The following is a 27,826-nucleotide window of genomic DNA, read 5'->3' as shown; positions in this document are numbered from 1 at the left end:
CACCTTTATTTATGTTTTTATTTAAGTTTATTTATGCTCTTGCTCTATGTCAGAAATTACAGAAGGGCATGGTAGTGAGGTATTTGTTGCATAAGGAATAGAAAAATGCCCTTCTAGGGGTAAGTATGTTGGAAAATGCTGGGCAATAGAACACTAGTATTCTCAACACCCTGAAAAGAATCTGCAGTAAGAAAGGCTTTCTAGACCCAAACCTCATTTTTGTTCTGAGAGTTCCTTTTGATTAGTTGTTTTAACAGGAAGGCTATCAGACTGTTGAACTTAAGTGCTTCTTGGTTCCTTTTTCCCCACAGTCAGTGGCATATGCTTGGAAAGAGGTTCAGATTGCCAAAGTGGTGTTGATGCTGACATCTCTCTAAAGACTTGTTCCAAAGGTAATGGGGCAAGAGGCACAAAAAATGTGTTAAAAACACTGCTAGATTACCTTCCTCCAGAAAGGTAAGTTCAACAGATTCTCGGTAAGTGACTAATAGCATGCTAAACTTTGAAATCCTAGCTAAGTATTATAAAGGATTGATTGTGCATATATAATCCTTTAGACATAAACCGTTGGCCAAGTCTGGGACTAGGATTGGATCCAGCTGCACCCAGACTCCGCTCTGAGAAGGGGTTTAGAAAGCCAGGGGGTCCTTTCTGAACCTCATGACTCAACGGGAGGGTCTCCCTGACAGCTTGTCTGACCCTGTCCTCTGGGCAGTAAATAATAGAGTGTGCCTTGCCATCGAATCTCATAAAACACTATTGTATTTACTACTGATTTTGTTAAATCACTGTTTCACCTTAATAAAAATTTCACTAGTCTCTTACGAGTGAAGTTAATCACTCCGCCCGCAGCAAAAGAGGAAATATTTCTTTAGAAATGTGGAACAAAAGAATAGAGAAAAATAGATTTGTTTGGAAAGTTTCTACATTTCATGTGAATTTCTGATATAGATTTTAAACTATGCGGTCAAAATTTTCAAAGTTGATTTTCAGATGTCTGTGGCAAAACATTTACAGTGCTTGTCTGATTTTCAGAAAGAGCTAAATTTTTCTGGTAAATCAAGCATCTTTGAAATGATACAAGCCGGGAAAACAATCCAATCATTACTAATCCAATAATTAGAAGCTGTATCATCAAAAATTAAAAAGCTTAGTTTTAAAAAGAAAAGACTAAAATCCATAATTTATTAAAGAAATCAACCTAAATATGTTCTCACTTGAATCTTCAGGCTATAATGTTAAAGCATATCAATTCCATTCTTGCAATTGCAAGTATAACTTATTTATATTATGGTGCAGGCCAATAGCCTTACTTATGGACAAGAACCTTATTGCATCAAGTAATACATAAATAGGAAACAAACAAATTTGCTGGTCAAATCGGTTTTCCATCCAAGCCAGGAACAGAAGAAAACAGGTAAGTGATTCAAAAGGAAGACTGCATCAATCAGTGTTCTGGAGAGTGTTATTAGTACATTGATGAGCCGAAATGCCTATCAGTTAGGCTGTGTGTGTATAAATATCTACACATAGATATGACAGATCATATACATAAATCTCAGGGAATCAGAAATTGCTATCACGAAAGTGTGGAAGACTGATTAATGAGGCCAGTTTTAAACTTAAAAATAAACTTTACTGCATAGATATTCATTAACAATATACATTGCTAATGGTTAGTTCTTAATAATTATTAATCACTATTACTACATATTCAAAGCAGTTAGTCCTTAACAGTCATCCTAAATTAGCGATTAATATACAATATCACAGAGCTGATGCCATGTAATTAACACCATTGGTTACAGTCCTTGACAGTCTTGGTGGTCAGGGTGATCAGGTTCAAGAGCTCTTCAATGAAGGATGTTAACACTGAAAAAGGCATCCTTCCTTCCCCCTCCTCCAAGCCAAAATTCAAGATTTTCACCTTTTATAAAATATTGCAGTCTTTAGAGTGTTCTTAGCCCTTGAACTCTGACTCCTAGGACTTTGGGAGACGTACAGATACTACTTTCCCAGGCTGCAGCGGGTGCTTTGCCTTGACTTGCCTTGCCCATCAGTTGGAGGGTCTTTCTTATTTGCTGCTTCTTTTCTGTGTTATACTTAAAGCAGTCTTTTCCCAGCTCTTAAGGTTGCACTTCTTCGATGATCAGTAACTGACCATCAGTGTGGTACTTACAGTTCTGGGATCTTTGTTTTCAGCCTGTGCCCGTATTTCCAAGACCTTTGATGTCATCCCAGGCTAAAACTCCACATTGTAACAAGAGACGTCTAGCATCAAGCTCCAGCTGACCTGCAAGTTTTCCTAACAAGTTGATAACAAGCCTAAAAGGCCAGAACTGACTGGGCCATACACAGGCATAGTGAGGATAAGGCTTGAGGTTTGTTTCTGGCAACAGCAAAATAAAAAATATTTTTACTGAGCATGAAAAATGTTTACAGGTTGCTTACCAGACATGCCTGATAAGTGTGATTTTGACAGAATCCAAAGCAAGCTAGTATTAATTACATTTGGCTTACTATGCATCTACTTTTATGAGTGCACCTGCTTTGGCCACATAGTAGAGTGGTTTGAATAGTGAAAACTAGTAGTGAGAAACTGGTACATATTTGCTTGGTATTTTTTGGTTTTGTAGGACTTATGAAAGGAAGGAGGAAAACCAAAAGTAACAAGACTGACTATTGATATTGAAATAATTACAGTGACAACAATAGCAGTATCGAAATAATTACAGTGACAATTCAGAGATAAGTACAGCCTTTAATTTACATGTTGGATGACCCACTTTGAACATTGACCAGAGAATAGTAGATGCCTTTTTCAGCCAGGAGCTGCTGATGGGTCCCTTGCTCTACGACCTTGCCATTCTGGATCACAGCAATCTTGTCAGCATTTTGGATGGTGGAGAGGCGGTGAGCTATCACGATGCAGGTGCGACCTTCTCTGGCTTTATCAAGCGCTTCCTGGACAATCTGTGTAATGAACAAACCAAAAGATGAACTATTCTGGCACTTGTTGTGAGATATACCTCAATTGCCATCTGTGAAGTAAACTGTAATATGACAGTGAGCAAAGGGAACCTGTGGTTTTAGCTTCCTGTTTTAGAATTAGCCTATGTTGGCAAGGAGTCAAAACTGTCAGAGCAGATGATGCCACGATAGCTAGGAGGATGAGATGGAACCAGGCTCATTACCGAGATATGTGGCAGAAGAACAAGAGAAAATGGTCATAAATTGTAACAGGGGAGGTTCTGACTGGATATAAGAAAAATTTACTGCGAAGATAATTAAGCACTGGAACAGGGACAAAAGAGAGCTTGTTGAAACTCCTTGGAGATTTTCAAGGACCCTACCGGACACAGCCATTAAGCAACCTAGTTTGAATACAGTATTGGCCCTTGTTTGAAGAGGAGGTTTCACTAGAGACCTCCAGAGGTCCCTTCCATGAGTGATTAATTATATATAGGAGTTAAATCAGTAATCTTGGGTCAACTACTATCATACTAATTCTCATGATTTCACAGGGAGTCTCATTAATCATGTTTTTTTTAAAGCTAGTACTGGCAGAAAAATAGTAATAAGAATCTCTGCTTTCTTTTCTTTATTCTGTATGTTTATTAATACAGAATAAAATAGGAGATTAAATTTCTGTACCCAACTGGCACATAATTAAGAAAACAAAGAATCCTGGAATTATTTAATGACATATTTAATTTACCATCAAACCTTATGTTTTTATGCCTAGAATTGATCAAAACTTAGTCTATAGGGTTTGAGCTTTTCAAATTATAATATTTGTTATAATATTTGCCTATCAATACTAAGTAATTTGGTAGAATCTGTGTTGATTTTTTACAGCTAGATTGTACTTCTGTTATGCCAAGATTGCAGCTTTGGTCTTAAAAAAGAAATAAGTGTTCTAGCAAGTTTTTCACTGGAAGTTTGCACATTAGCCATGAACGTATATCAAGGAGTGGAGAGCAATGGGAGAAGCAAGAAAAATTATGAAAGCAAGATTTGGTCATTTCCCAGAAAAAAGCATCTCTGGCAGCATCCTCATACTTTTCAGGTTCTGAAAGTTGTGCCTCCTGATTCAACTTTGATAGCACTTTTCCAATGGAAGCCTAAAGAATTCCAGGCAAAGAAATGCCTTCTTCATTGCTACTTCAATCTGCCTACTGCCATAAAGATGCAAAAAAATTCTGGGTTTTTTTGGCAAGGAGGAGTAGGACTTTTATATTTATTGCTAGCATAAATATGTAATTTTCATAAAACACCATATTTCCAGCTGTGGGAGTGAAAACAATAATCATTATACAAAGAAACACAGATTTAGATTCCAGCGTCGTGGCTCACAGTCAAGTTACCTTTTCACTTTCTGTATCTAAGGCAGACGTAGCTTCATCCAATAGCAGAATTTGGGGCTGACGTACAAGAGCTCGGGCGATAGCAATACGTTGTTTCTGACCACCAGAAAGCTGAGTTCCCTTGTCTCCTACACGTGTATTGTATTTCTAGAAACAATATATTAAGTTCAGATTATGAATGCAAATTGACTCTTAAGTATATTTAAGCATATTGACCCTGACACCAGCCATCCGTAAAGTGCATATTCCATGTCAATAGCTCTCTGAAACCAGATGACCAGAATTGCTATCATCTGTCACAGATCTATAGATCTTCCACGAGGAGACTTCTTTGTAGCATCAAGCATTCCATAAATTGCCAACCGTGTCCTGGGCTGCATCAGGAGAAGTGTGGCCAGCAGGTCTCGCAAGGTGATTCTGCCCCTCTACTCTGCGCTCGTGAGACCCCTCCTGGAGTACTGTGTCCAGCTTTGGAGTCCTCAACACAGAAAGGACATGGACCTGTTGGAACGGGTCCAGCGGAGGGCCACGAGGATGATCAGAGGGATGGAGCACCTCTCCTATGAAGACAGACTGAGAGAGCTGGGGTTGTTCAGCCTGGAGAAGAGAAGGCTCCGGGGAGACCTTATAACAGCCTATCAATACCTGAAGGGAGCCTACAGAAGAGCTGAAGAGGGACTCTTTGTCAGGAAGAGTGGTGACAGGACAAGGGGCAATGGTTTTAAATTGGAAGAGAAGAGATTTAGATTAGATATAAGGAAGAAATTCTTTACAGTGAGGGTGGTGAGGCACTGGAACAGGTTGTCCAGGGAAGTTGTGGATGCCCCATCCCTGGAAGTGTTCAAGGCCAGGCTGGATGGGGCTTTGAGCAACCTACTCTAGTGAGAGGTGTCCCTGCCCATGGCAGGGGGGTTGGAACTAGATGATCTTTGAGATCCTTTCCAACTCTAGCCATTCTATGATTCTATGATTCTATGATTCTATGAAATTCAAAGCAGCAACCCCTCTAAGGTTGGAAGGGAACATTATTCTCACTCAGGAGACTGAAAACCAAAGCTCACTGACTTTGGGGATAGTATATAGTAATACTGGGGATCAAACCCTGACCTTAAACTCTCCAAGCTAGCATCCTAACAAATCAGTCATTCTAACCCACATCTATTCATCCTGAAGAAAAAAAAAAAGCAATGTATAAGATGTACCAGTTTCAGGCCAAATTATATACCATATCTTTATATAGACATAGACATTTATACATATATTTATCTATATCTATATTTTAGTTTTGGACAGTTATGCTTTTAATTTAGTTATGTAAGTTAAGGTGGACCAATTAGGTCTCTGGAAAAACTCCCAATAGTCTTTGAGTTATTATATGTTTGGTTGCAAAAAGTACCAAGGATTTATGAGACATCATTATATTCTGATTTAGATATAGATTTCTCTACAGAGATTTGGAAAGAGCAGATCTCGATAAGTGATTAGCAACTAAACAGGATCTGCAAATATCACGGGCTTTGGCCTTTGTATTTTTTCAAGAACTGCATAAAGCAGCTTAATAGCCTGCAATTAAGCTGAATATGTACAACACACAACTCAGCTGGGAATCTCCTTGCCTCTGGAAGTTTTGATTTGTCAAACCCACAGAAGAAAGGGCTATTAAATAACAAAACATGATTTCTACCTTAGGAAGTGAGTCACAAATTACGCGGTTAGATGAGAATTCAAGGGAAATGTGATCAGATGTTTAGCCTTTTCGAATACTTATTTGTAAATACATCTTGCATGACTTTGTTCATTGCAGACCTTTCATCTGGCCCAACATGTTCATTCTTACTTTATTATGTGTTGGTCATATATATATATATGAAAGACTTTCTTAGTAAATTGTAGGAATACTAGAAATTTAAATTCTGACTAGGTATAGCTGGAAGAAACGCATAAAAACCTTGTCAGTCTAGCAGAGTCTTTTACATCTGCTTGAGATAAAAAGGATCTTGAGAATAAATGTTTAACTCACTTAAAAAACCCCACCCCACACTTCCAGCTCTCAATTAAATATAATTGTGAATTTTCTTCCCTGATATTTAAAATTTTCAGCTGCCCACCTGACAATAGAGTCTCCCAGAGTGAAAATAAGTACAGTAAACATAATTAAGAATGGATAAGATTTAAAAATCAGTTTCAGATCTATTTGCATCTCAGGGAATTATTGTACCACAGGGAATCATAAATGGACACAATTTTCTCCAGTTCTGAGAAGGAGAGAAAAGAAGTAACTTACATCTGGCAGAGAGTCAATGAAGGAATGAATATTGGCTTCTTTTGCTGCATTAACAATTTCCTCATGAGACACCTGCCGGGTGTTATCGCCATATGCAATGTTTTCAGCAATAGTGCAGTCAAACAGCATTGGTTCTTGTGAGACGATACCAATCTGAGCTCTCAGCCACTGGATATTTAGTGTCTTTGCACTTCTGCCATCAAAAAGCTGAGAAACCAAACATTTTAAATTTTAGTCACGTGGCTATATATGTATTCGAGACTTACTGTAAATTCATACCCAGAAGTTGTGCAATTGCAAGTCTTTCCATAGAGATACCATATTGAAAGCTCACATAATCCCTTCCCCTCCTTCTCCTGTATGTTCCAAAATTTTCTAAGGGCTATTATATAAAATTGAGCATAGTTCTTTCTGCTACCTCAGTCCTTCTATTTGCTTCAAGATTTAATCATGCTTTTGAAGACTTGAAAGTGGAAGACAGGATATGCTAAGGCAACATCAAAGAACTTTGGCTAAAATTGTTTCATTTCTTTCTTTGGTGGGAAAACTTTCCTCTGTTTTGTTTATATATTCCCACTGAAGGAACAGATTGGCAGTAGCATTCCATTAAAATAAAGGAAGAGTTGGGTTCATTCATTCACACGCTTCTAAGCCAAGAATCCAATCATAAATTTAATTGTGATGTAATGCCTGACAATGTACAAATTTATTTCTGGATTCCTTAAGATGTCATTTGCAGCCAGTTTTCTTTATTGGCAACTCAGTCACACCTACTAACTTTGGCTACTGAGTTGCTATCATTGTCTATTAGATAAACGACAACAGAATTATTTTTTTCTGGATAGATTAGTTTCATAATTATACAAGTCATATTGACTTGGACACAAACATACGAGGACATTAAGAGGGCTGTTACGTCACCACTAGAATCACCCAGTGCAGAGCTCAGGCTCTGTGTTGAGTGACGTGATCAGCTGGCTAATTGAAGGCCTGCCCCTTTATAGCATGGTTACTTACCATGATTAATCTACTAATTCCACAGTTTGTGCTAGAGCAGCCAATTCGTAGTCAATATAATTGTTTTTCAAAGGAAAGAGACGATAATGAACCTGATTCAAAATCCACTGAAATCAGTGGCAGCATTTCTGCATCAGCAGATGTAAAGGGGAGGGGAAAAAAAAAAAAGCAAGAAGGAGATGTTGCTTTCAATTACATCCATCGGCATTTGCCATTTCTTTTCCCTAGAATTCCAATGCATTTGAAGACTGCTAAGGTCTGCTTCCTGTTCCTTATTTGGTGTTAAAAATCACTGATGAAGCTAGAGAACTCAGTTATTATGCATTTTGGATCCACTATACCAAATAGCACAATTTTTAGGCACAGCTTCTCTCTTTCCCAGACTAAGGTATCACTCACTGTTGTGAACGGCCGTTCTTCTGATAGTGTTTTTAAGCATACGCTCCTTTCACTCAGTCCACAGTGCAACAGAGCTTGTAAATTAGCCCACTGCTTTTTGTGGTTTCTATGTCAGAGGTCTGTGCTTTTCCCTTCAGTAAACCTTTTTTGGTTATTTATGGACACAAGGTCAAAAACTTTGGTGATGAAGTTGCACTTGGTTAAACATACTTTTGGGGAACCTGTGTTGCTTCTTTCTACATATCAGTTTGCTACACTGGACCTGGATGGGCATTTCCAACCTCAAAAAAAATCTTGCCCATTGCATCTAGGCCTTATTTAAGTATCACTTCATCTTTTGTGAGTATCTCTGCACAGACAAGTTCTGAAATCCTTATTCTCACCTCATCCAATGCAAAATATGTGGGTTCCTTTTCAAACAAAATCTCTGAGCACATTTACACCAAAGAGCAAAAAGCAATAAACAGTACCATTATGTGAAAAAAAAAAAAAGTAAAGTTGCTGAATAAGTAGTATGGGGAACCCTAGATGTATTTAAACCAAAATTACTAAATTATTTACAATCTATCGTTTGGTAAGTGGTCATACTCTGGAAAATGTTTCTGACAAGCAAAAATCATGATAAAAATTATATTTGTAATGATGTCCACTATTCTAGGACAGAACATAGATAGCAAATTCTCTTATTACATTATACAGAAGTAGATGCGCATATTTAATAACTTCTAAAGTGTTCTTAACATAAAATACTCAGGAAATTTGCTCTGAATTCAAAGCCATCATTAGGCTGTAGATCAGGCATATTTTTACAATGATGTTCTTTCATTAATTCATTATAATGTGGGAAATCAGGGCTTTTTCCATTATATTATTTCATCGCATTTAAGTAAGGAATGCTGATGAGTCACTGCTTGTCTTTAACATTAAAAATGTTTAAAAAATTAAACTAGAAATATATATTATACTTGATCACATCACATAAAACCAAATAAGCACACTCTGACTTAACATAGAATCGTCATGGTTGGAAAGGCCCTCTGAGATCACCGAGTCCAACCGTTCCATTGACATGTTCTTACGAAGATACTTACCATTTCTCCATCAAGTGGATCGTAGAATCTCTCAAGCAGCTGAACGACAGTGCTCTTTCCACAGCCACTGCTACCAACAAGAGCCAGAGTTTGTCCCTTTTCTACTTTCAGATTCAAACCTTGGAGGATTTTGACCTCTGGTCGGTTTGGGTAATTAAATGCCACATCTTTGATAGTTATGTTTCCTCCAAACGTTTCCTATAATTGAAATAGTATCAGTGTTACATTTTTAAGAAAATTTGTCAGATTATTAAAATAGAACTGTAGAACTCCTTTTTTCCCCGCTGAAACCAATGGTTTTACATTTGCTGGAAAGCTGACTTTAACTCTGTGGTCTGAAACTTTGTGAAGATATAAAATCAAAGTACAGCACTGAACTATTTTGAAAATGCTTATAACTCTGCTGGTTGATTCTACACAAGTTGTACCTTACCCAGATTTTCAAAACAAATAACATTTAGACAACATGGGCAAAAGCCAGACTCACGATAGAGAACTCGGTCTGTGTTATGTTTGGATAAAGTGTCAAGAATACATTGAGATAAGGAAGTAATCAGAAGTAGACAAAAAATGAGTCTGAAGCAAGTGAGAAGAGTACTGTCCACATTGTCAATAAATAATATCGCCCGTTACACATGGCTTACTTACAGGCTTCTCTCCTTCCTTGCTGTAGCTATCTATGGAGGGTACTCTTTCAAACAGCAGAAACAAGTGGGCTGCTGATATCTTGGCTTTGGCATAGTCTGGAGCAAAAGAACTGCTTTGTCCTAGTGCCATTGCACCAAATACAACTGCTGAAAACACTCTATAAAAAAAAACAGGAAAAAAAATAGGCCAATAAATAGACAATGAAGACAAGGAAAATGGAAATGGGGCTGCATTCAACTTTTTCTTTTACTTGAAGAAAAAAGGGGACTAAATTTAAAAAGAATAAAGTAACAACTATTATTGCTTTAGTTATTCATTTCATTTCAGAAATTTGATTTTATGCTCTTTTAATGAAGTAAGATAAACAAGCCTCCATCCCAAATACAATGGTTTTGTTACTTATTAACACTAATTTCTTTAATTATTAATACTAGTTAACTATATGAAGTCTCAACTGGGGCTAGGAGAAAAGTGGTCAATGGATGGTAAAATCATTACTCTAATCCTGTTCTACTCTTGCTGTGGTTTCCTCGTTACGATTCAATGACCTCTGGGAGTTAGTGATTCATTTTTAAGGCATCAATGAAAATAAGAAATCAAGCCTGTAACAAGGTGACAACATAAATTTAATTTGCTATCACCGCTCTGCTGGAAAAAAAATGAAGGGTTCACAACACCAGAAAAAGGTTGAAAACTGCGTTATTGTTGTTTCATGGTGAATGTAGATGTATCTTTACAGGCTACATTAGAATGGTTTAAGAACCTGCTGTCCTCAGTTATTAATTACTTCCACACAACATAGGATTACTTATCACTGAGAAATGGTAATTGACATATGAGACCTCTTAGCCTGTTTTAAGGCAAAGTAAAATAAATTCATTTATATGATTTTTTATCTTTTATCTTCAGAGCTATAAAAACTAATCTGTTTTGTTCTGCACTTGAACAGCCTAAAAGGGCTCACACAGTTCTAGGTCAGACAATCCCTTCCAAATCTAACTAAATCACTGAAAGTTCACTCCACCAGCTGGCTAGAGATGGGATGCAGACACTTTCCAACATCTTCCAGTCAAAATAAGCTGTGTTAACTATCTTTAATCAGGTTGCCAGCAAAAAAAGTGGTATGACTGGCCTTTCTTAGTTATTGTGGTCACTGATATCCATACTGGTAGAATCTCATTCTTTTCATACTTGTTTCCATAGATCTGTATTGAGCTATTGCCTCTTAAATTAGAAATTATATTTCTTCCAAGTTTATATATGATCTAGAGGAACAGGACTTTGGTTATGATAGGGGCTCTTAGTTATTATGGTAAATGATTGGATAAACAGTGATTATAACCCCAAAATATAAAGGTAAAAAGCTAAGCATATGCTACTTTAAATTTTGTAGAGTTTCTGTCCTTAAAGGCCTATAAAGTGCCCTTAGAGATACATAATTGTACTATTCCTTGTATAATTTCAGATTGTAATGGATACATCTTCCAAGAATACTGCAAATTCAAGTCATATTTTATTTGCAGTACCTGTTTAAATTAAAAATAAAACTCTCCACCTGACTGTGGGTATGTACAGTACTCTACATACTGTTCTTACATTCATGCTTCATACTTTCATTTCCAACACAAAATTGGTTCATCCAAGTGAAAAAGCTTCTTATCAGGATGTAATCTAAAATATTTAGTTTTCCTTCCCTTATATTGAACAGCATCTACGTAATGGAATCCTTGTCTCCAATTATTTAATGTGTATTTTAGAGATTTCAAATTTCAGTGAATAAACCTGACATACAAAAAACAAAGACAACGATTACTTATTCTTAAAAGGATTTTTACAGTATTATTATGCATCAATAAACAGGTACAACTATGTTTTTCGTAGAATATACAGAGGACCTTACAGCTACATGAACAAAAAAGTTGGTGAGAATAAACAAAGTAGGTAGGATACTGTCTCAACCTCTAGAAAAGAGAGAAATAGAGAAAAGAAAATTCAAAACCAGGCCTACTTGAACAGCTCAGACTCTGCAGTCACCTAGAGAATCCACTTTGTAATATGCCTTCATTATATTTAAGTATAGAAGGAGAACTTGCCTGTTTTCTCATAGCTTACCCAATAGTTCCATTATATCTCTAGCAGTAAACAAAGAGCTACCTCTGGACTGACAGAAGAAAAAAGATTGCAAAAGAGATACTTACAGAAACACGCTTTTATACTGCATGTGTCCATTTACCACTAGATAAGCACCAAACCGGAAGCAGCCAGCGTAGGTAAAGAACATCATTGCTTGTGAAAGAGCAAAACAAAATCCAAATACATGTGCCTTCTTCACAGAATTTCTGTAAGAAAAAAGGCATGTTTTCATGTAAATGTGCAATCATACCTAAGTCCTAGTATGCAAAAACCAATTAATTGACTTCAGATGATACTGCTATGAATGGGAAGTATGCGCATGCTTAAATAACACAATCCCTTGTCTCCTATTAGGCTGTGTCCAAGAGAAAAGTGAGTCTTGTTTCCAGAATTTTATTTACTTCCAAGAACAGCTTGGAATATGGGTGCAGAAAGGGGTGACACCGTAGCTTCTATGTATATTGTCTTACCATGTCATAGTTTGGGTGTTAAAACACTTTACAGTTCAGTCCATGATTACCACTTTGAAGATGTAAATTTTACTACTGCATCACATAAAAGGAAAAAAAGAGCCCTTTTTGAAGGTTAGCTCACCTTCAGCCAAAGCCAAACTTTTGTGTCATTTTTTCTTTACATGCAATTTTGTGTTAAATAAATAACAAAGATATTAAACAGTTCAATATCATACACTCAACAGTCTGTTTCTTTCAATACTATTAATACTTTCAAAAATGGCTTAATGAAATATTCAATTTACATTAAAAAGTTTTTCATTATATATCTGAAACACTTCAGGTGGAAGGTTAGATCAGGTGACTTCCAGAGCTCACTTAAAATTAACATTTTTCCAAACCAAGTGACATTGCAATAGAAGATACCAATATTATCACAGAAAATTAATTAAATCAAAGAACAAAAATATTGGCTGATGGTTACATTTGTTAATAAAAATATGCATAATATTTACATTCATTCTGATGTAATGAAATTATACAGTAAATGATACACACTAACAAAAAACCCTAATGTTTGTCCAAGTAAATGTTTGTAATTTATTCTATAGTTTAAATACATATATATTTTTTTAGCTTAGTTATTTTTATTATACCTGTATGGTACAACCAAATGTTCTCCATACATCGACTCAAATTTTGTTTCTCGGGTCAAACCAGCAACAGTTCTAATATTTTCTATGGCTTCTGTGGCAATCTGCAATAGAAACACAAATGTTTTAATCAAAAGTTAAGATTATATTGCAATTCCTTATTCTAAACTACTAAAAAAAGTCTGCTGGAATATATTTTTTTAATAATTATTAATTAATTAATTATAATTATTAATTAGTTAATTATTACTAAAATAATGGACCTTTGGTATGAAAATTAAGCATTTTACATTTTTCTTTTTACAACAGTGGGATTTTCTGATGATACTCAGAATTTTCTGATAAGGTCTCTTTAATGTCCTCCAAATAAGTAGTGAAAAAAACGTAAGACAGCAGTGACAATTATGGAGAAGATATTCTATAAGAAAAACGGCAATTTAGCATTCAAATTTCAGTCCACTGAATTTGGGGTATAATCAGAGTGTCCAGGTTACTTTTGTGCCTAGAGCCTAACTTAGGTCTCAGCGGTAAATATTGGATCTGATCAGTAATACTTGCTTTAAGGTTCTATATTCTTTAGTCTTGAGTCATTTGCATACATAAAGGTATCTAATGGCATTTGAAGGCAGTAGATGCACGCCTACGTGGCAGCAACTGATTCAAGGCTTTTATGTAGACTGTTAAGTCTATATAGTTGCCCTTAAAGTCCTCCTCTATGACCACACAGTGAGGCGAGGAGGCTGGATGGCCAATTCAGTCCATGTGCACGTAGAAGAGAATGATGCTTAGAAAAGGCCAACGGAAAATACCCATAACAATCACTTCACTTTAGACACTGGAACTAGTGCTGCATCCCTCTATTCACCTCTGGTTCAAACACTGGGCTTGAGGCTGTGACCTACACATTGCTTCTTGTGCAATACACGATATGTTGGGTATTCCAGTTGGCCTCCCATTGGGATGGATGTTTTCAATTTCCTGATGTATCTCAAATAGTATTAAACACCCATATCTAGGCTCTATTCAGTTTTCAACCAGTTTCATTTCCAAGGATGGGTATTTAGCAGGAAAGCTCACTTATGAGCACAGTGTATAGTACAAGTGCACAGTAATGTCTGTTTATAACTCAGAGAACTGTATGTACAAGAAAGTATTAATTAGCAAGAAATTAACATGGACAATGCCAACCGTAACGTAGCTAGAGTTTGTAGACCTTGTCTACAAAAGATCCTCAAGGTTTATAGATATTTTCGGAAACGTGCATGTCATGCTTTATGCTTTTAGTCTAGGAAACACCATAAAGTAAGGTCAAGGGAAAATACAACCAAAGGAAAGTATATCTAGACAAAAGACTCAGGAATGAGTGAACTTTTAATCTTAATAACCAGAACTGGCCATGGGGTACAAGATTACAGTGCCGTAGGTAACTCAAGGTATAAATCTGAAGCTAACCATTAGATGGCATCTGCCCAGAAAAAGGTAAGAAATCAGGTACCTCTGCTTGCACGTTATATTCATAAAAATTTAGATTATAAAAGAAGGGCTTTCCATAGTGATGGTGTTTTTTCAGCACTGAATCCCTATTTATGCTTGGGTTTTCCCCACAGGTGTGGTGCATCCCCTTATTGTTTGCATCTAAACATTTGAAGCTGGGGAGAGTTTTTTCACCAAGAGACTGGCAATGTTTAACATTGTACTCCAACAGGACTGTCAGTTTCCCTTCGGTGTCTGGGAAAGTTATGGAGGTTATTCTGGGAGTTATTGAAAAACACTTGAGAGACAATGCAGTCATTGGTCATAGCTAACACAGGTTCACAAGGTGAAAGTCCTGTTCAACTACACAGAATCACAAAATCACAGAATATTTTTAGTTGGATGGAACCTTTGAGATCATAGAGTCCAACCAAAAAAAAAAATAAAAAAAAAAAAAAATCCCAGAACACCAAACACCAAAACCAAACCAAACGCCCACAACCACACCCCACCCCACCCACAAACAGACAGAAACCAACAATCTCGGGCACCAGAGCATGCCCTGAAGTGCCATGTCTACATGTTTCTTAAATACCTCCAGGGATGGCAACTCCACCACCTCCTTCGGCAGGCTGTTCCAGTGCCTGACCACCCTGTCAGTAAAGTCATTCTTCCTAATATCTAATCTAAACCTCCTCTGCCTCAACTTCAGACCATTTCCTCTTGTTCTGTCATTATTCACTTGGGAGAAGGCGGGTCACAGAACACCCGCCTCTCTGCAACCTCCTTTCAGGTAGTTGTAGAGGGCAATGAGGTCTCCCCTCTGCCTCCTCTTCTCCAAACTAAACAAGCCCAGTTCCCTCAGCCTCTCCTCATATGACTTGTTCTCTAAACCCCTCACCAGCTTGGTGGCTCTCCTCTGGACACGCTCCAGCACTTCAATGTCCTTCCTGTAGTGAGGGCCCCAGAACTGAACATAGCACTCAAGGCGAGGCCTCACCAGTGCCCAGCACAGAGGCACGATCACCTCCCTACTCCTGCTGGCCACGCTGTTCCTGATACAGGCCAGGATGCCGTTGGGTTTCTTGGCCACCTGGGCACACTGCTGGTTCATGTTAAGCCGGCTGTCCACCAACACCCCCTGGTCCTTTTCTGCCGGGCAGCTTTCCAGCCACTCTGCTCCAAGCTTGTAGCGTTGCCTGGGGTTGTTGTGACCGAAATGCAGGACCCGGCACTTGGCCTTATTAAACCTCATCCCATTGGCCTTGGCCCAATGATCCAACCTGTCCAGGTCCCTCTGTAGAGCCTGCCGACCCTCAAGCAGATCAACACTCCCACCTAGTTTGGTGTCATCGGCAAACTTACTGAGGGTGCACTCAATCCCCTTATCCAGATCATCAACAAAGATATTAAACAAGACTGGCCCCAAAACTGAGCCCTGAGGGACACCACTGGTGACCGGCCGCCAACTGGATTTCACCCCATTAATTACAACTCTCTGGGCACGGCCAGCCAGCCAGTTTTTTACCCAGTGAAGAGTACACTTGTCTATGCCATGATTCGCCAGCTTCTCCAGGAGAACGTTGTGGGGACGGTGTCAAAGGCCTTACCAAAGTCCAGGTAGACAACATCCACAGCCTTCCCCGCATCGAGAAGGTGGGTCGTATGGTCATAGAAAGAGATCAAGTTGGTTAAGCAGGACCTCCCTTTCATAAACCCATGCTGGCTGGCCCTGATCCCTCAGCTGCCCTGCACTTGCTGTGAGAGCTCACTCAAGATGATCCTCTCCATCATCTTTCCCGGTACCCAGGTCAGACTGACAGGCCTATAGTTTCCCGGATCATCCTTCCGGCCCTTCTTGTAGATGGGCATCACATTGGCCACCCTCCAGTCATCTGGTACCTCTCCTGTTGACCAGGATTGTTGATAGGTAATAGAGAGAGGCTTGGTGAGCTCTCCCGCCAGCTCTCTGAGTACCCCTGGGTGAATCCCATCCGGCCCCATGGACTTATGCGTGTCCAGGTGCATAAGCAAATGATTAACTGCTTCGTCCTGGATTACAGGGGGGTTGTTCTGCTCTCCATCCTTATCTTCCAGCCCAGGAGGCTGTACACCTTGGGGGTAGCTGGTCCGACTATTGAAGACAGAGGTAAAGAAGGCATTAAGTATCTCAGCCTTCTCCACTTCCTTGGTCGCAACGTTTCCCCCCGCGTCCAGTAAGGGATGGAGATTCTCCCTGACTCTCTTTTTGTTGACGTATTTATAAAAACTTTTTTTGTTATCCTTTATATTGATGGCCAGGTTGAGTTCCAGCTGGGCTTTTGCCTTCCTAATTTTTTCTCTGTATAACCTAACAAGATCTCTGTACTCTTCCTGAATTGCTTGTCCCTTCTTCCAAAGGTGGTAAACCTTCCTTTTTTCCCTAAGTCCCATCAAAAGCTCTTTGTTTATCCAGGCCAGCCATTTTCCCCTCCCTTTAATTTTGCACCTCATGGGGACAGCCTGCTCCTGGGCCTTTAGGATTTCCTTCTTGAAGAGCGTCCAGCCTTCCTGGACCCCTTTGCCCCGCAGGATTATCTCCCAAGGGACTCTCCCAACCAGGGTTCTGAACAGGCTAAAGTCTGCCCTCCAGAAGTCCAAGGTGGAGGTTTTGCTCACCCCCTTCCTTACCTCACTAAGAATTGAAAACTCGACCATTTCATGATTGCTAAGACCAAGATGGCCTCCAACCTCCACATCTCCCACTAGCCCTTCTTTGTTTGTGAAAAGTAGGTCTAGCAAGGCACCTCCCTGGTAGGCTCTCCTACCAGTTGTGTCAGGAAGTTATCTTCCATACACTCAAGGAACCCCATTTTCACTGAAGAAAACTGATTTTAAAAAACTTCATAATTGAATAAAATGCCTGTACTGTAGTGCTTGCTCAGGTGGCCTTGAGAGGGGAAACTCATATGTTGCTAAGAAACATGTCTCAAGCTTTGCAAAAAAATCATAAATTTTTGTAACACCTGTGGTAATTCTTCACAATCTGATGCATTAAGAAAGTCTCTAGTGCCTATTCCAAGAATTGTCAACTTTTTTCTGTCATGTCTTACAACAAAACAATATGCAATAAATGTGTAGCTATTAGAAAGAAGAAGCAGAAGAAATGTAGTCAGTTGAAAGGAAAAGAAATGCATCCTTTGGTTTGTACAAAAAAGCCCATGGGAAGATCATTACTCAGAAATCCCTGTGGACTTGGAGGGACAAAAATGTTTTTCAGCAACTTTATCTACAGACATGATGGAAGGAAATAAAACCCATTCAGTAAATAGGAGTTACTAGGTGGGGGTTCAGATCCGGATTAGGACACCTGAATTTCTGTGCCTAAACTACTAGTGTAGTCCATGAATACCTATTCAACAGAACTAGAAAGGAATTCAGTTGCCTAGGCACTATGTGCATACCTAGTCTCTTTCTCCATGATCACCAGCTAGCATGGGAAGGACTCTAACTCAGTTGCCCACATGCAGGTGGCTTGTGCCATTGGAGATGCTCTAGGATACTCAAAACATTTGGGTAAGGCATGGTAGATACAACACAGAACATAGAGTAGGACCCATACCCTTCAGAAATGGCAGCTGGAGGCCACTCGGATACTATGGCGTCTCCAATAACTATAAGGGGACATTAGACTGCTAGCACATATACAGACACATACATTTAAACACCAAATCTGAAGATTAGTACCATTCCTTATGTGCATGGTCTTAGATAAATTATTCTCTTCTCAACAACTTTTAAAAACAGTAGGACATATGAAGGGATTTTAGAAAAGTTTTACCTTGAAGAAAGCAATATCTGGGAAGTGATGAAATAGCTGTTCTGTTCCAAACGGCTTTTTGGAATGAAGTGACATTAAATGCCTTCCTCTAATTTCTTAAACAAGAGTCTAGCCTTCTCGCTTTTCAGTTCTCATCTTGCTCTTCCATTCAAGAAATAAAGGAATGGCAAACTGACTCAGAAACCAGTGCATATATACATATTAACCCTGAAATCATTAATAAGATGAAAGAGAGAAAAAAAAAAGCAGTATAATATACGATAGATGACTTGCCAAAAAGGGATGACAAAAGAAAAAAGAGAATGTCAAAATGAAGAAGGTTGCAAAATAAGGAAAATGGAGCAGATCAGAACACGAAGGAGAAAAGAATGTGCCTGAATAGTGCTTAGCACATTCTGGGGTTTATCGATTATAAAATAAATATTGGTCAGTAACAGAAGTCTTCAGTTATGCTCTGTAGGTCTACTAGTGTAACTACATAGAGTCTGGCTGTCTCTGGAAGTTAAATATGATATATTCTGTATTTGGAAGTAATACATCCATCAACAATGCCTTGGTAAACATGACTATACATTAAACAGGAATAGATACACTTCTCTAGACTCACCTTTCCTGCAGCTTCCAGCTCTTTTTTATCTTTTTTAGCATGCCCAGCCAACATCTTCATTTCAATCATTCCTGCCACTGCAATGATTGGCACAACAGCTAAAAGTAGCAGGGTCAGCTGCCAGCCATAAATTAATGATATAATAATTCCAGTCCCCAGGTTAGCTACATTTTGGGCAATTAATGCTAGTCTGATGCCAGTTGCCTGGAGGAAATAAAAAGACATTTCTTGCTAAAGTAACTGCATCATAAATATGGAAAGAATTTTCACCTATAATGTTCCCGATTCTCAAAACTCTATTTAGAAAGTCTGAATTCAGTTTTGCTGTTCTTCAAAATGGGAGTTTCTTAAATGATTTTGTAAAAAATTATCTAGATCACATTTAATTCTTCTCTCCCCGTGTTCTGATTACTTAAATTTGTACTGCAGTTTCTAAATTCTGCTCTTGAAGTTGAACACACTTTAAGCATATCACATATTTACATTTACAACTAAACATCAAAATCTGTCACATTTTGTAGATCATGCAGCTAGCTTTATAAGTTGTCTCATACAACCCAGTGAAGAAGAAAATTAAATTTTTAACTTATAAAGCCAAAAATACTATGGATTTCCTCAGATCAGAAAAAAAGCACATAACTTCATGTAGCAGTAAAAATTTGCTTAAGTATACAAGAATAATTACATTTAGTGCTCTTTAGCCTAATACTACAGACCCCTGAAAGTCCACAAATTACTCCTAAAGAATCTCCAAAAAGCAACAAGAAAAAGGAAGTCTGTTGCTATTATGTCTATTTTTTTCATATAAGGAATCTGTACAATCAAAGAAATAATACGAGATCATAAACTGAACAAATTTAGATGTATATCTTCAGGTAAAAAAGATAGTTCTAAACAGACTACTTAGATAAAGAGATTCCCAATGAATTGGTTTAATAATGAACATCACAATACAGCAAAGTAGTAAAAGTAAAAAAAAAGGTTTCTTTGGAAATTATTTCATTAGCTTATATTATCATAACTGTTATAAAACACATCAGTGCATTCTATACTATCACATGCATTCTATCTATCATTTTTTAGTAAATTTTAGTTATCAGTCAAGGCTTATCCAACTAGTCAAACCCAAGCCGCAACTTTATTACTTACTAAACCAAATACGAAAAATTCTGAAATGAAACTTTACTTACTCCTTTCACTTGTGAGGCATCATTAGCAAGTCTTGTAGTTAAGGCTCCAGTGCTATTTTTAGGATTATCAAACCAGCTTATGTCCTACAACAGGAAACATTTTTCTTAGGACCAGTTTTTGGACATTTCATGTAAACCGCAAAGTAAAACTGAGGTCTACCTAATATAACTGAGTTCAGTGTCACAAGACTGGGTACGTGGCAGTGCATCAGTTCTGCATATTTAATTAAGTCTAATTCCTTCATTGCACAATGAATATTTTTTTTTAAAAAGTATATGCTTGTGGATGATATGATGTGTACGCTGTCACTGCCGAGAAGGAAGGAGAGCAGCCTGGGGGCTTCCCAAAACTAAAATCTACTCTGCCCCACTACTGCTGCATCTGCATCTCCTTGGAGGAGTTGACTCTTGAGTCACACTCCTTGACAATTGCAAAGCTGTTGGGGGATGAATTAAGTGTCAAGCGTTTTCAAGGTAAAAACTCCCAATTCATTGCTTTGTTTCTCCTCAGATTGAAGAGGGTTATTTGGAAGCTACGAGACAAAAAAAAAAACCAAACAAAACAAAACAAACTGGTCTATCTGATCAAATTCAACTGTTGAGGTCAGGTACACAGTTTATAATTTATTCACCATGTGACCAAATATCTGATTTAAACTTTCATGTGTAATATGCATTGAATGAAGAACCGGTGATGTAGTACAGGCATTTGTGACCTCAAGACTCAATTTTAAGATTGCTTTTTCATTAGGTTTTCAGTGAGGCTGATCTATAAATCATAGTTTTTCAGACCACAACAGCTTTCTGTCTGCATTGCAAATAGTCATGTTCACATGAAGTAAATTCTGTGTCTGCATGTAGCTTTATGTGCAAGACATAAAACCTCAGAAATATGACATTGTATATTTGAAAATCTAAAATATTGATCCTGAAATCATGCAAGATTAAAGCCAATTTAGATAACTACATGAATTACTTCGAAACACTATGAAATACTTGTATTTTAATTTGCTGAAAGTAGCTTTAGATTTAAGTCTACAATCTCACTATTGTATTAACTAACAACAATTACAGATTTGGGAACTCTTTGAAAGACACCTTCAAGAAATAAATAAAAATATAGCTGTACATATCACAATTTAAATCAGGCATTTGAAGAGTTACAATTTAAGTTGAACTGCATTGCACTTCTGGAGGGGAGAAAGGGCACCGAGAAAGCAAAGCAGACAAATGAACACATAATGGGATACTGCTAGTGCACATCCACCTGTCAGGCCATAGTAACTTGACTGTAAATCTAACTCCTGGCAAGGGGTACATAAAAAGCAATTGCATTTGTATTGATTTAAGACTCTCCTTCTAAGGATACTTTGCTTAACCACATGAAACTAACCAAATTGGTTTCTAGACTGATTTAAGGAATATTCTCTGCAGACAAGTCATAATACGATAGAATAATGTAGAATAGGGTTATTTTATGATATCTATATAATTATTTTTAAAACCCTGGAAGTAAAAAAAATTATTATCTTTACCTGTCTAAGCATTGCTTTAAATGCCATGAATCGAAGCCTCATTGTAAGAATTTCTCCAGCTTTGCCAAATGTGAAACCCTATTTGAGAAAAGGTACAATGCTTAGCATACTATTACACTTTTTGTGTTTATTCAATAAATATTTTAGATACATTGTCCCTACAATGTCAAAGTACAAAATATTGCAGTCCTGATTGCACAAAGCAAATATAAAACCAGGTTTAATATTCATAAATTATAGTAGGTTCACAGTACAGACATTCAAATATTACTTCTCAAAAAAATGCATAGAGCATAGCAATATTTCCCGACGTTGCTTCACTTGCATGCTTCAAGGAAAAGATCACTAATCAGCCATTTGACTTTTATCTGAGTTGACATAAGTCAGGTTTAAACAAGTGGCTTTTAGGCCACTTGTTTTAGGTTAAAGACTTCATAAGGCAATCTGGGTTCATTGAAGCCAAATGCAAATTTCCCATGGACTTCAATGGAATTAAGATTTCTTCCCTGGGATCCTAACACAAACTGTCATAGCTATCAGCAGTAACACATAAGTGATGTTTAATAATGAATTGAACATATTTTTAGCCAGATATATGAATCAATTTAACAAGATACAAAGAGGAATGCGCTGGTTAAAATTTTGGGAAGATACGCTATTCCTACAATTTAGTATGACTTCAGTGTTTATAATTAGCTTTGTTTAGCTCACTATCACCTTTATGTGATTACAAATATTAATTGTTTGGAACCTACATTTGTGAAATTGAATACTTTTAAAATACAAGGAACAGATGCAACTGGACTATGTGATGCTAGGAAAAATTATTATGGCATATTCCAATCAGCAAATATTTCTCATTTAACTTGGATCATTATCTTTGCTGTGGTCCTATACCATCAGTAAATTTGCACAAGTATGTGACACAGAAAACCATAAAAGTACATCAGCGAATGGGCACTATTTAAAGAGATTTTAACTTTTCTTTCATTCACACTAATTTGGTGGTTTTACATCTCAACAAACTTCCCACTCATATTGAAAACGTTATGTGAACATTGATAAATTGAGAAAACCTGTCATAGCCATCTACAACTCAGCCTTCTATACTCAAGGCCTTCTTGCATGCATGTGCAACAAGATAATTCCACAAATAAATCAGGAGGATTTTGTTAGAGACTGTTTATGCCGCTGTTCCAAATGCACTTTATTATTTCACTGTGTAGGCTCATTTAATGGGTAAAACTATACATATTCAGAAATTATAAATCAGACTATATATGAAAATATTTAAATGCCAAAGTTTGCACCTGTATGATTACTACCTTTTTTTCTTCTTTACTGTGGCACTGTTGTAGCAGTTAGATACATATAAGAATTAAGGTAAAGTTGAAATACTTTTTTTATGCAAGTTGAGATGGCTATAGAAATCAGTGAGAACAGGGGATGGGGTATTACTGTTCAGCCACTAGTATTTAAGCAGGAGGAGCTGAGTATCAGCATGATGAGCATTACTTGAGGAACTGGGCCTAAGAATCTTTGGAGGGGCTCACATAAGATAAGACTTGAATGGGGAAGAGGTTAGGGGAATGAAAAAATGGAGAGGTAAGGCAGGAGATTGGTAAATTTGCAGTTACTAACAGACTCAAACAGGGGTGCTTGAGGGTAAAAAGGGAGTGGTACAGTGAAAGGCTGGAGGGGTTGACTTTTAGGTGGCAACAGAAAAAATAGTAAGAGAATCCAGAGTTTCATGCTGAGAGGTATTTGACTGCTGAGAAGAAGGGAATTTCTGAAGTTAAGAGGTCAGAATAGGTTGGAAGGTCTCTAACACATGAGAAGCTCTACGTCAAAAAAGATACAGTTTAGCACAAGGCACATCTAGAACCATAAATTCTGGTTTAAGTTGGAGATATGTATTAAGAAGATAAACATTTTTAGTAAATTTCAGATCTGGTTTCTAAAATGTGATGAACAATTATAATAAAGCTAAAATAATAAAACATACCTGAAAAAAGAAAGTAAAAAAGGAAATGATCCCAAGTACTAAAAACAGCAGTGAATACAAGTTGCTCTTTTCTCTTAAAATTTTGTCATCGGTTTCTGAAAAAATCTATAAAATAATATTTAAAACAACATCTTTAAAAATCAACTAATAATCTAAAATTCTTCCATATTTCTCAGTAACTATGTTTGGTAGTCATTTGCATTCATATAAAATTAAGCATATGTTACATGTGACTATAGATATAACAAGCAAATTTCAGGTTGTAGCAAAATTTTTAGGATTTTATAAATCTCATATAATTCTTCATATTTTTGTAATAGTGCTTCATCCACTCCTCAGCTTCACTATGTTGTGATTGTTTAAGATCTGATTTTATTAAAGATAAATTTTGTGGGCTTTATAATTTTTTGCATATTTTATTCAAACTTACCCCTATGATTTCTGAAAATATGATTGCAAATGCAGGTTGTAAAGCTCCATTGACAATTGCACATAAAACTCCAGCTACAAAGTATGGCCATTCCGTTTTGTTCAACTTCATAATTTTCAGAAATGAAGCTGGAGGTAATTCTTCATCCTATGAAATTAGAATTCTGTTAGGATAAACATGTATGTATTTGGAGAAATATGGAGAAAAAGAGAGATTAATACTCAATTTCCTACTCCCAGAATCTACTCAGGGGAATTTAAAATGTATATTTTAATAACACAAAAAATTAGCAGATTGTACATTTCTTTTTGTTATTTAAATACCAGGAAAAAAGAGCTGTTAGAACATATCTACAGCTCTTGTCATCATATTTTAGTTTATTTATATCATTTTCATTGATCAATACTCTTGGTATTGGTCAACAGTGACTGAATTATTCATTCTGGGCATATTGTTGAGTGTAATCCCGGACTAAATTAATTAATTGTTCATTAAGCGATTTATAATGGCAAAATATTTGTTGCAAATATGAATGCAATTATATTTGTAGTATGATTTTTTTTTGTAAGGTTTCCTCTAAGAGTTTTATGTTGGGTCAAATGTTCTCTTTCTGATCCAAAAACGAATGCTTAACCTGTATAGACTATGTCTGTATGGTATGCAAATATATGTAAGTATGTTTCTTTTATAGCAAATTGATTTTCAAGAATAAACTCCTTCTTGTTATAGATTTTTAAAGTCCAATTTTATTTGTATAAACATTAATGGTGAGAATAACAAAACAAGTTATGGACACTATTAATCAAAGGCTATTTAGAATGAGAAAATTCTCATGTTTTTTTCACCCCTTCCAAATGCCTCCTTCTTCTTGTACCTTTCTAGAGCAGGATAATGAATATAATTTCAACATACTTTGTTGAAAGGAACCAAAGTTCACAAACAGGGTTGCAAAGATACTTACAGGTGAACTAGTTTTCTCATCAGGATCACCATTTTGTGCTCCTGGCTTTTTCATGCTTCTCCGAGTTGATCGTCTTCTCAATCCCTTTGTTAAGGATTCTTCAAATTCTGCTTCAGATTCACTTTTTTTGACACTAAGTACATTCTCATATTTTTCTGATGATGGAGCTTCAGCTTCTATTGCCTAATAGAGGAAAGAACATGATGCTAAGATTAACTATACCTGTATTACTTTGAACTTTTAAAAATTATTAGGTAATCAAAGTAAAACTAACTTTGATTGTTTCAGTGGAAAGAGATATGAGGAAAACAATACATAATGCTATAAAGCAGATATGAAAACCTGTATTATATTTGAGTAGATGTCTATCTTCAGAGCTTGATTCATATCTAAGAGTACCCTACCTCTCAAGGAAATACTTGAACTAAGTGGAGAGCAGGGGAGTAGAAGCAGCTGCTCTTTTTTTATGAATTAACTCCTAAAAGAGTTTTAAATTGAGTGTAAACCATTTGCACCCATCTTGGGATTTTTTTGAAAGAGTTTTCAGTGGATACACTGTTTATTCATGAAGTGAGAAAAAATTACCCTTCTTTACCGCAGAACACTTAAAAATTCTTGACTTAAAATGTAATAACGAAGTTCAGGACGGAAGAGGTCAAAAAGAGATTCTAACTGAAAAATTTGAACACTCTGGTACAGAGCCCTACTTTTGGGGTTGTTTTGCCAGTTTCTTTGACAGAATGAATAAATGTCTACCCACCACTAAGGTGCTTAACAGTAATGGATTCAAAGTTGTTTTCAACTTGTATTTTTTTTCTTCCAGAAAGTTTTTATTTCTTACTGCTTTTTGTACCTCTAATCAAAAGAACTTTTTTTTGCTTTCTTTTCATTTTTTTATATTTTGCATTCTTTTTTGTTTTCTTTCCATTTTATATTTCCTAACTTTTTCCATTATCACATTTGTTTGAATACAAAGTTACTTTGAATCTAAGGTGACCAAATGCATACTTGTAGTTATTTTCTGAATTTTAATTGGCCTGGTTTACTCTTTCCAGTCTGACATACTGAGACAGCAGTTTCACTTCCTTTAATGGGCATGGTGGTTATGCAGTAAAACACTAGTGACACAGAAGGCTACAGTGAAGCTCAGCTATAACCAAACTATCGCATGGGACGTTGGAATGTACCAAAGTATTCTGTTATTCGCTTCATAATTAATACATTTCCGATATATTAATTTCTAATCTCTTTATTTCTGGCTACATAAGTTTAAAAGTGCACATAATTTTGCATTCAGCATAGCTGGATTATTTTACTTTTTCTCCTATTCCTCCACATTTTTTTTCTTCAGAAAGAAATTCAGTATGAAGTATTATAATTAAACAGCTTAAAATATGCATGCTCTATTCCTCCTATATCAGCTACTGTGTTTTACCTTTTATCATAGGCTAAGAACAAGCAATGGAATAGAAAACTACTGTAGTCAGCTGCTCTACATTAATTGCATGAAAGGAAAACGTAGAATAATCTTTTAAGCTCAAATCCCTAGAGGATTAAGAATGTATTATCCTGGGTTTAAATAGATCCGGTGTCAAAACTAGTGGTCTTCTCTCTCAAATTACTGCTCTACTTTCAAAGTACGTAATTTTTTTGGTGTTAACAAAATACGCTGCAGAATTCCCCATACTTCTGAGAGCATACAATAACCATGGGCATGGAATACAAAAAAGACAATGAGGCAACAGCTAGTGAGAAAAAAGTACCTGCATGTTAACAAGTTTGTAGTAGATTCCCTTTCTCTCAAGCAATTTGAAATGATTCCCTTGTTCTGTGATAACTCCACCTTCGAACACAGCTATAAGATCTGCATTTCGGACTGTTGACAATCGATGAGCTACTACAACTGTTGTGCGTCCTTCCCTTGCCTAGAAATAACAATATTTAATATGAGTATTTCTAAGTGTATTCAAAAATTGTTCATCTTCATATTAGAGTTGAGTAAGACCTAAGAGAAACATTAAAATTGTTCACAGAAAACTATAACTTTCAATAAAAAATTAAAAAGAGATTTCAATGCGTTCCTTAAAACAGAAAACATAAACATAAAACCCTAATCTTTAGCATGAAAGTTAATATTAGAGACAATCTTTTACTATGGCACATAAAACCATCAAATTTGGATCACAGATATCTTAAAAAAATTGTCAATATTTAAAATTTTAACATGTTATGATATTACAAAACTTAAAATTTTAACAATGCTAAAAGTTTTTATATTTAAGCTCATAGTTGTTTGTGTAAACCTTAAAATCTGTGAAGGATAATTTATACTCAGAAGCATTAGAAAATATTTTATGCTGACATTTAAAGAATTTCAGTGTTTTAAGTTTTGAGTCATTGCCGACTCAAGTAGCTTCAATCAAAAGAAAGTTCTCTATAATTTCATGTGAAATACGTTTTAACTACCTACCTATCTTTGGATACTTACGCGCCTATTGCACGTAATGTATCAAATGTCACAACTTGCTGTTTTCATTACCAGATTGTATTAAAATGATCAAAAAACTTTTAGTTTAAATAATCAAAGTAATAATCCCAAGCAGTGGAATTTTGTTGGAACCTGGATGGAGCTCATCTTCAGTGACATGCCTCAAGAGTCTATATTGGGACCCATAATATTTAATATCTTCGTCATTGATATAGATAAATGTGATTGAGCGCGCACTCGGCAAGTTTGCAGATGACACCAAGCTGAGTGGTG

At 36.6% G+C, this 27,826-nt stretch overlaps 1 protein-coding gene across 3 annotated transcripts in view; it reads right to left on the bottom strand.

Annotated features, from left to right (window-relative positions):
- Positions 1 to 1,618: 1,618 nt before the first annotated feature.
- ABCB1 (ATP binding cassette subfamily B member 1) overlaps positions 1,619 to 27,826 on the bottom strand; it is a 47,770-nt gene continuing 21,562 nt past the window's right edge. For all 3 annotated transcript variants that reach the window (XM_074157158.1, XM_074157157.1, XM_074157156.1), the window contains 14 exons: positions 26,829 to 26,990; positions 25,066 to 25,248; positions 24,105 to 24,251; positions 23,675 to 23,779; positions 21,670 to 21,747; positions 20,135 to 20,218; positions 18,945 to 19,148; positions 13,048 to 13,148; positions 12,005 to 12,145; positions 9,807 to 9,963; positions 9,159 to 9,356; positions 6,652 to 6,858; positions 4,368 to 4,514; positions 1,619 to 2,973 (listed from right to left, as the gene is read on the bottom strand). In XM_074157158.1, the coding sequence (XP_074013259.1) occupies positions 2,767 to 2,973; positions 4,368 to 4,514; positions 6,652 to 6,858; positions 9,159 to 9,356; positions 9,807 to 9,963; positions 12,005 to 12,145; positions 13,048 to 13,148; positions 18,945 to 19,148; positions 20,135 to 20,218; positions 21,670 to 21,747; positions 23,675 to 23,779; positions 24,105 to 24,251; positions 25,066 to 25,248; positions 26,829 to 26,990 (2,121 nt within the window). In that variant the 3' untranslated portion in view covers positions 1,619 to 2,766. The remainder of the gene's footprint in view (positions 2,974 to 4,367; positions 4,515 to 6,651; positions 6,859 to 9,158; positions 9,357 to 9,806; positions 9,964 to 12,004; positions 12,146 to 13,047; positions 13,149 to 18,944; positions 19,149 to 20,134; positions 20,219 to 21,669; positions 21,748 to 23,674; positions 23,780 to 24,104; positions 24,252 to 25,065; positions 25,249 to 26,828; positions 26,991 to 27,826) is intronic.

Source organism: Numenius arquata, chromosome 12 (genome assembly GCF_964106895.1).
Source record: "Numenius arquata chromosome 12, bNumArq3.hap1.1, whole genome shotgun sequence".
NCBI classification, from domain to species: Eukaryota; Metazoa; Chordata; class Aves; order Charadriiformes; family Scolopacidae; genus Numenius; species Numenius arquata.
Note: the sequence above shows the minus strand (reverse complement) of the source record. Positions and strands in the feature narration are given on the sequence as shown.